Source organism: Octopus bimaculoides, chromosome 4, assembly GCF_001194135.2.
Source record: "Octopus bimaculoides isolate UCB-OBI-ISO-001 chromosome 4, ASM119413v2, whole genome shotgun sequence".
NCBI classification, from domain to species: domain Eukaryota; kingdom Metazoa; phylum Mollusca; class Cephalopoda; order Octopoda; family Octopodidae; genus Octopus; species Octopus bimaculoides.
This window is the reverse complement of record NC_068984.1, coordinates 86,755,953-86,766,266: the sequence shown is the minus strand read 5'-3', so window position 1 is coordinate 86,766,266 and position 10,314 is coordinate 86,755,953. Positions and strand designations below refer to the sequence as shown.

At 33.7% G+C, this 10,314-nt stretch overlaps 1 protein-coding gene across 3 annotated transcripts in view; it reads left to right on the top strand.

The window, feature by feature from the left end:
* LOC106870224 (COP9 signalosome complex subunit 7b) overlaps nucleotides 1-2,504 on the top strand; it is a 28,030-nt gene extending 25,526 nt beyond the window's left edge. For all 3 annotated transcript variants that reach the window (XM_014916238.2, XM_052967203.1, XM_014916237.2), the window contains one exon: nucleotides 2,335-2,504. In XM_014916238.2, coding sequence (XP_014771724.1) covers nucleotides 2,335-2,350 — 16 coding nt within the window. In that variant the 3' untranslated portion in view covers nucleotides 2,351-2,504. The remainder of the gene's footprint in view (nucleotides 1-2,334) is intronic.
* The last annotated feature ends 7,810 nt before the right edge of the window (nucleotides 2,505-10,314 follow it).

The window sequence follows — 10,314 nt, the reverse complement described above, 5'->3', positions numbered from 1 at the left end:
TTCTATAGCTGGATGCCCTTCCTAACGCCAACCACTCCGAGAGTGTAGTAGGTGCTTTTACATGCCAACGGCACGAGGGCCAGTCAGGCGGTACTGGCAATGGCTCTCACTCAAAATGGTGTTTTTTTTTATGTGCCACTTGCACGAGAGCCAGTCCAGCGGCACTGGCAACGACCTCGCTCGAATGTTTTTTCACATGCCACCGGCACAAGTGCCAGTAAGGCGATGCTGGTAACGATCATGTTCAAATGGTGCTATTTACGTGCCACTGGAATGGAAGCCAGACAGCGTTGACTGTTTTTTGTTTTTTTTTAAATAAATTACATAGAATTTAAGAAGAGTTTTGAATGGAAATTTTATTTTTGTCCTATATTAAAAAATTCATCTATTTTAAAGATCTATAGAACTTTATTTGTATTAGAAATTATTTTATAGATAAAAATATTTTACAAAACAGTAGTTTATAAAGTTCTTTCAATAAAAGAATCATAAAGCTGTTTCTGTAAAAAGTTATTTGATGAAATATCATCTCAATAAAAAGCTTGTTTCAATGAAAATTTATTTACAATGAAGCGTGTCATTCAATGAAATGTCATGGTATCCCTTGAAACACACAACACTTATTCATACACCAGTAATTTGTTTACTGAATATTATTTTATTACTGTTGCCTCACATAAGACTAGGTCTTTATGTTCACTTGTTCAATATTCATGACAATAATGTTTGAATTCCCCTTCGAGCTGCAGTTAGGTCTTGTAAAAACAGTTTTGTTGCAACAAAATATGCAAAGGTATTGTGAGTGATATAAGTGTTACCTGTTTTAGCTTAAACTATTGCAATTTCAATCCCTTTGTATGGTTACCTTTGTTAAAAACAGATCAGCAGTAACCTGCCTATCATATTGTTTTTATACATGACTGTTATGTTGCTACTTGGTCATATTCCTGTCCTATTCTCAAACTGTAAATGCTTCTGTAACTCAAGGACCAACTTTTCAATTATTCTTGCCATCTTCCTTTTGACTACTTACTCAAAAGATGCTTCTAATTTAGATTTCTAATGAAAGATTTTTATAAATATAATTAATCATTTTTTAAGATTAATAAATGCTGTATGCTGGAAAGGCAGTCCGCTCTCCTGCATAATTTATATAGTCATCTAGGCAGTAGGGAACAAAAATAATGTAGTTATTTTCATTGTTGAAGTTTTATTAGTATTAGCATTGGATCATTACCAGAATAAATAACTGCTGTCATCTTCCCAATTTAATATGAGATTTATTATTATTTGATATATGCTCTATTTACTGTATGTTATCAGAAATTGCAAGGTTTTATCAGCATACATTTTCATTTAGTTATGTAGAAATAATTTTCAAAAAGGTGGTTACTAAAAGTATATACTTATTTGGGTTTGAGATATTAAGGGAAATGAATTATTCAAATCATTGAGATTCTTTCAAAATTATAATTTGAAGACTATTTTTTTATGTCTGTAATTTAAAAAGTAACAAAGGAGAGCTGTAGCAGTCTTCCTCAAATTTTTTAATTCTTTATAGCTTTCATCTGATTAAAATATGTTTCTGATTATTTGCGACATTTTAGTTAGTTTTTAAAAATATTTCATTGCTTAAATACATCATAATGTTGACTTGTAAGATCTCTGGTATAAATGAATCAACAATCATTCTGACAATGATATAGCACTGCTAGCTAAATGTTCATAAGATGAAAGACACTGTATAGTTAATGCTCTGTCATCCAATTTAAAAAAGGGTCATTTGTACTTGATAACTAAAACAACTTATTCTATCTTGAGGACATTGTTCCGGGTTAGTAATGAGGAAGATTTGAAAATTTTATTTTTGAAACCTAAAGTATAATTGTGCTTCCTAATGGTATTATTTAGGGCATTTTCATATTTTAGGATCATAATTTGATATGGATGTTTTATTATGGCGACTGTGTTTTGTTGAAAGTATTTTGTCAGAATAGATGTAACATTTTAAATTAATTTCTTAAAGCAAATAAATCTAGCAGCAATGTACCAAAATACAAGTTTGGTTTTGTTTCACTGTTTCTTTCATTAAGCTGGGTGTCAAAAAGTGACTCTTAGTTTTAATAAACTTCAGGATTTTGCTGTTTGATTTAAAGTTATTGTTGTCTCTATTGTTTTAACATGTCATATGCATAAAATTCCATTAATCTTAGATTATTTTGATCAATCCTTTAACATGCTAAGTATTGTCATTAATTCTTTTTACTTTACAATATGTATTTTAAAAGTTATTGATCAATATTAAAAGGAAATTATTCTGTTATTTCTTCACAGAAAGCGGCATAACTAAGGAACAAAAACATCACGTCTCCTTTGATACATTGAATTTTTATTACATAATGACTCATATTGAAGAAGAAATATTTTGTGTTGAAATTTTTTATTACCCTGTAATAAAGCTATCTTTTTGTTCTATTGTTGGAATAAATTGACATATACTTGAATATTTTCTTCATTAGTTTTTTTATATATTTTTTGTATAAATTTTGGGTGATATGCAATTAATTGTTTATGCATATTTAACCAAAACACTTGAATATACGTGTGGACAAGCACATGAACATTTGATGACATGGCTATATTAATGCATGGGGTATTGACAACTATCAGAAACAACATACAGTATTTAGTGGGAAGATATTTTGCCAGGGAGAAAATGCTAGGCTGTATTTGAAGAGAGATTCTGATGGTTTTTTTTTTCATTTTTGATGGTCTGGTTGCAGCTGGAAACAAATATAAGCTATTGATAACTATGGGTATTGTCTTTTAGGTCTTCTTTTTAGAAAGACTTTCTTGAGAAGTAATTATTTTCAATAATGTAGACAATGCATTCATTAGAAATTTTTTTTCATTTTAAGACCTGATGAGGTATTGCTCATTATAAATCGTGTGTATGTGTGTCTATGGCTTCAGCTTACACTGATGATATTTACTCCTGCATTAGATATGTATTAAACTTGCAACAGCTGATAGATAGTAGCAAGTACTGAATTGCTGTTGAAAATCCCAAGAGTCCTGAAAGTAAGTATTCCATGCCTATGTCATTTAATATGTATATGTTTGTGTGTACTCTGCACCTTGTTGTCTCTCTGACATACTAGCCTTGCTTTACCTTTGACATAAGGAAATCTGGACAGGCAAAGTTCCTCGACAAGTGTAAGGTACACCACATTCCTTTTAATATCACACTGATGGAAGTATGTCACTCCTAGATGTTGCTAATAGATAGCTGCACAGCCATTCTCTGATAAATTTAGGTCCTAAAATTATTTACAGTCTAAAAAAAAAACGAGAAAAAAAAAAGTCCTTGGTATATCAGATACAGTACCAGGAGAACAAACTAATTTTAGAAATAAATAAGTATTTGTCCAGCGCCTCCCCACCCTTTTTTTAATTCTATGTTATGGCCCATGCCAGTGATATGTAAAAGGCACCTGTGCTGGTGACATGTAGAAGGCATCTGTGCTGGTGACAGGTAAAAGGAACTCATGCCAGTGACATGTGAAAGGTACTCATACTGGTGACACACATGAAGCTCTCATGCTGGTGACATGCAAAAGGCACTTGCACCTTAGACACACAGAAGGCACTTGTGCCATTGACACATGGAAGACACCTGTGCTGGTGACATGTAGAAGGCATCCGTGCCACGAAAAACAACATCCAGTATACTTTGTGGAGTGGTTGGTGTTAGGAAGGACATCCAGCCATAGAAACCATGCTAAAGCAGACGACTGGAGCCTGATGCAGCTCTCCAGCTTACCAGTTTGGGTCAAACCATCTAACCCATGCCACCATGGAAAACAGACATTGAATGATGATAATGAATCATTTGTGCCCATTGAGGATAAGCCAGAAATGTTAACATAAGTACTTTCGGTAGATAGGTGCTCCAACACTGTATGTCTCCTAGACATAACATAGTTTCTTTACTCTTTTTAAGTGTTGTTAATTTTAAAATAGAAGCATTGAAACTAAAGCACAAAATGATCAGTTTTACCTTTATAATGGCTAGGGAAGAAAAATAAGGACAAAACTTTTTAGTTCCTTCACCTGTAGTCTTTCACAAAATTATAGTTGAGTGTGATATTATGCATTTGTACCCTGCCCCTGTTCAAAGAAACTGTCATAGATTATGGCAACTATAACTATACTTCCATCCAGCCATCAATCTTCTCTATTCATTATTCCTGGAAGGGTCACAGGGTAGAGACCTCGGGCACCTCCTCCACATGGTCTTATTAAAAGTAACTACTTTTAATTTCATTATTTTATTAAAAAATGCTTTTAGAATACAAAATACTATTTAACTATATTGCTTTCTACTACAGGCAGAAGGCCTGAAATTTGGTGGGAAGGGGCTAGTCAACTCCAGTGTTTAACTGGTACTTATATTATTGACTCCAAAAGGATGAAAAGCAGAATCAACCTTGACAGAATTTGATCTCAGAACATAAAAATGGATGAAATGCCATTAAGCATTTTGTCCAGCAAGTTAATGATTTTGTCAGCTTGCTGCCTGACTATTTAACTATTAAAATTAATGATTTGTTGCCTATAAACAATTTGTTCAGAAAATTTTATACATTGAATTTATTTGTGAATAATATAGAAGAAGGTGTGGCTGTGTAGTAAGAAGTTTGCTTCCCAGCCACATGGTTCCGGGTTCAGTCCCTCTGCATGGCACCTTGGGCAATTGTTTTCTACTATAGTCTTGGGCCAACCAAAGCCTTGTGAGTGGATTTGATAGACAGAAACTGAAAGAAGCCAGTCGTATATATGTATATATACAAGGAGGTACCCAAAAGCAACCAGAAACGTTCTATGTAAGACAAGCCCATTGTAGTTCTGCCACTAACAGTCACTTGATGCAACCTTCAGGCCTCAGTCTGCCGACTGGCATTTTCAAGTTAATTCATACTACCACAGGTGTGTCTTTGTTTTGCAGTACTTTTCCCTTATTCATTGATTTTTGCGATGGCTGAAATGAAGGAACAGCATGCTTTTGTGAAATTCTGTTTTCTGCTAGAGAAAATGGTGACCGAAACAGTTGTCATGCTTCAAGCAGCTACACAGGCCGCTGCCATGAGCAAAACACAAGTTTACGAATGGTTTTCACTCTTTAGGAATGGTCGCAGGTCACTTGAAGACCAACCTCGTTCAGGGCATCCATCAACCTCCCAAACGAATGAAAATTCATGAATTGATCTTGGAAGACTCACCAAACAATTGACGAACTTGTTGATATGACTAATGTGTCCTGGAACACCTGCCATCTAATTTTAAGCAAAGAATGGCAAATGAAAAGAGTTGCAACAAAAATTGTACCTTGTTTGCTCATGGAAGATCAAAAGCGATCATGACTGAATGCGTGTCATGAACTGAAAGAACAGTTGCGAGTTGTTCCAGACCATTTTCTGAAGGTCATCACTGGTGACAAAAGCTGATATTACAGAATATGCAGATGTAGAAGAGGTGAAGAAAATAACAATGGAAGTGTTAAAAGATATCACTTTGCAAGAGTTCTACCACTGCTTCAAACAGTGGAAAATGCATTTGAACTGATGCTTTGCTTCAAATGGAGAATACTTTGAAGGCGATAAAAGTGTAAACATGTAAAAGTGACCATTCCTAAAGAGTGAAAACCATTCATAAACTTATGTTTTGCTCATGGCCGTATCCTTTTAAGCTGTTTGAAGCATGACAACTGTTTCGGTCACCATTTTCTCTAGCAGAAAACAGAATTTCACAAAAGCATGCTGTTCCTTCATTTCAGCCATCACAAAAACTCTAGCTTCTTTTGGATACCTCCTCGTGTGTGTGTGTGTGTCTCCAACAACCACTGACAGAAACTGAAAGAAGCCTATCATATATATATATATATACATATGTATATGTTTGTGTGTCTGTATGTTGTCAACACAAAGGCACACATGCATGATAAATGATAATAGAAAAGACAACAGCTAAAATAAAAAGGAAATCCTAAAGGAACATTTGAACTTTACAGGTTTCTTGTAAAGTTAACATTGCTGGTTGATAATGATGGTGTGCTTAAAATAAGGCTATACTAAATTTTTACTGTTCAGTTTGCACACGGATGCACACCACTTAAGAGTGGGCTTTTTACATTTTATTCATGGATACCAATGTCATTTCATTTTCCAATTAATTCAAATCAACTATTATGAGCAAAATTATGTTATATTTAGTCAGAGATTCATTGATAGAACCTCCAATGGGAGAAAACCTATGAAATATAACAAACATTTGATATAACAAATATATACTCATAGATCATCATCATCATCATCGTCGTCATTGTTGTCATTGTCGTCATCATTTAACGTCCATTTTCCATGCTGGCATGGGTTGGACAGTTTGACTGGAGCTGGTAAGACCAGAGGCTACACCAGGCTCCATTGTCTGTTCTGGCATGGTTTCTAAAGCTGGATGTCCTTCCTAATGCCAACCACTTCACAGAGTGTACTGGGTGCTTTTAACGTGGCACTAGCAACAGTGGTTTTAATGTGACACTAACATTGGTATCAATTCTGCTGTAGTTGACGGGTCTTCTTGAGTACAGTAATTCACCAGATATCTTCGTCCTTTGTCATCTCCTTCGTATATTATATATATATACTCATACATATATGTTGCATCAATAGATAATTCATATCTTCACTGCTTAATATTTTGATTTCAGTTTTAGACCATACGTAAGTCACAATGCTTTTCATGAATCCTGTCTATTGCATCATTTGTTATTGCATTTAAATATTAAGCACATTCAAATGAAATAGTCTAGATTGATAGTGAATGGCAAAGTCCTGGAATCATAGATATAGCAACATAGCAATGACCTATGCCCAAAATTTCCAATGAAAGTAAGGGCAGCAACTCTTATCTATTTCTATCAGAGTTTTCTACCATGAAGCGATTCTTATCCTTCCCACTACCAACTATGCTTTATGATGCCAACTAACTTGTCCTCAACCACAAACAGGCTCAGTTTTAAGCCAATTAGATTTGTTTAAATTGGGCCCTGCACCAAGAGAAGGCTCCCGCGGTAAGAGAGGGTCTTGTGTGAAGGGAGGGCCCCCATGTACATGCCCAACTTAAAACTTTCATATGAGCTTTCAATTATTAGTATATCATCATGGCTAATGAAGCCTCAAGCCCGCAATGCTTTTTGGCTGGAATTGCTGTACTACACAGAGTATAAAACATTAATCTTCAGTTTTTGTAGACTTCTGTATTGGACCCCATATTTCCTTGCACCAGCTCTAACTACAAATTATGGTTACTAGCAGGACCTATGAATATTTCATGGAATTAATGGTAAACCTATTGGGTTATTTTTGAAAAGATTATCCAAAAAACGTGGAAGTGCATCCTGTGTTGTATCTTTATGGAAAGATAGTCACTCATCTGCTACTCACTGAAAAGTGAAAGAAATTAGAATATGATGATTACTAAATGCACTTTATATATACACGTTTTATACACTATTATACACAATTTTAAAGACTTAATACTCAGCACTCACAAAATGAATATTCACTGTTATTTTTCCATTTTTTCTATCAACAAAAAAAAAAAAACATATCATACAACCTTTAGCTAAATTGCATATATCTGCCACGTAAATAAGCATGAATATTTCACGGAATTGCAGACATGCACATGCATTAAGTGATAGGGGATATAAAAAAAATCTTAGTTCAATTTTAAAAAAACAATACACTTTTCACTATCCAATCACCACCATCACCATCATCTCTCTCTCTCTCTCCCTACGTGTTTTTTAAACCTCACCATCAGAAAATCACCCCTCTGCTAAAATTATATTTTTAGCTCTCCTCTACCTTCAACTAACTTTTTTAACCACGTAATAAATTTTATGTTCCCCCTACCTTACATCATGGACGCTTCTCTCTCCTTCTTTTTGTCTCACTCTTTACCTTATCCTCTTTTTCTTTCTCCTCCATATTTAAACTAATTAACAAACACTTTATCAAAGGAAATAATAAATACCGTGAATTTATTAATAGTTAAACAATAAGAATTGGTTATAGCCTGATGCATAACCTAGCTACAATCATTTCTTCTATGAATAATAAAAAAAACTTGACACTTTTTACTCCAATAGAAAAAATAATATTAATAATAATAACAGTAGTATTAACACTAATAATAACATCAGAAATAACAATAACAACTATACTTCACCATATACTACCTCCACTATGCACATTAACTAAACCAGTGTAAACCGCACACAACAGTATAGACTTTGTGATTGTAGAAATAGTAATAATTGTGCTTTTTATAACACTTGTAATAAAAAAGAGGTAGTTTACCAATGTATAGTAATTACTTAATCAGGTAAACCCTATGAAATGCAGATTGACTTACTATTTGTATACTTTTAGGAACAGAAATAAGAGCAATTCCACTGGTTTAAGTAAAAATATATGAGAACTTAAGGATAAGATAATTAGTTATGGCCTCGATTGGAAAATTCTGGTCTCGGCTCCTGCATATAATTTAAGAAATAAGAAATGTTATTTATGTATAAGTGAAATTTTCTTTGTGTCGAAGGCCAACCTTCCTCTACTTAACAGTAAAAAAGAAAAAGATGTGTTCTGCCTTCATAAAGCTAAATACACTTTCTCTAATTATTATTTATAATTATTATTAGTATTAATATTTCCATTAAAAATAATACCGTGTTAGGACTCAATCTGCTGCAGTGTAAATCTATTGAGGCAATCCAAAATTAGTGAAATTCCAATTGAACAACTGAAAAATTACCAGTTTTTGTATACGCTAACAAAAAAAAAACATTTAAATCAAATTCAACTTAAGACATTCCTTCATTCAACTAATGGTGACATCATTGGATAATGAAAATGCTTTATAGAAATAAAAAATTTTTTAAATGTATTTAAGAAAAATAATTCAACTATTGGTGACACCAATGGATGATGAAATAAAAAAATTAAAAAACAAACAAACAAGAATTCTGCCTTATGGCAGTTAGAAATCTACATAGGAAAATAACCTAAAAAAAGGTTATTGTTTTACACAATTATTGGTGATGTCACTGGATAGCTAAAGAATAAAAAATAAAGATAGGAATTCTATGTTATGATAAATAAAAACTTAGATTCTTTACATCACAACAATGAGTTATTCATTTCTTTATTATATTAAACCTTTTATAAGAACATTATTTACATTTGACGGATATTTGTCCTCATCTTGTTTGTTGTTTACACAATGTTTCAGCTGATATACCCTCCAGCCTTCATCAGGTGTCTTGGGGAAATTTTGAACCTGGGTTCTCATTCCTAAGGTATTTTTTTATGTTATTATTAGTATTATTATTATTCAGGTCACTGCTTGGAATCGAACTCGGAATCTTGGGGTTAGTAGCCCGCACTCTTAACCACTATGCCCACGGGCATATGGTGTAGTAGTTAAGAGAACTTCTTCAACCAGTCAATATCAAGCAGAGAAAAGATTGGGCCAGCGAGATGGTGGAGAGACCCCTAGCACTGTCATATTCTTTGATGAGTCCAGATTTGCTGTATTTTCTGACAGTGTTCGAATGTGGGTCTGGAGACTCTGTGATCAAGAATTTGACATGAGAAGATTGCAGCCAACAATGAAACATGGCAGTTATTTTGTGATGGTATGGGGAACAATTTGGAGCAATGATCAATCAGAGCTGGTGGAGCGTGAGGGAAGCATATACTCAGATAAATATGTGTCCATATTGCAGAAAGGACTCCTAATCTTCTTGAGTGGGAAAATGATTAAAGAAGACTATTTATGGAAGATGGGGCTCCTTGTCACATGGCTAAGAAGACCCAAGATTGGTTGGAAGAGAATGGCATTACAAATCTTCCATGGCCAAGCCAGTCATCAGGTAAAAAGAGCAAGAAAGCATCCTCAAAGCCAGATCTTTTGAAATTACTGCATGAAACTTTGCAAGAAATTTCTCAAGAGAATATTCATCATCTGACCAGTAGCATGCCTAATGGGGTCCTTGCATTCAAAAATGCAAAGGGCATGTCTACTAAATAATAGATATTCACATTATAATAATTAATAAATAATTTGAAAGTAAAATTTCAGATTTAAATATATTTTAAGTCATAAAGGTGTCTATTTACTTCTGTCATGTCTGTGTGAGCACACACACACACACACGTTTATATATATATATATATATATATATATATA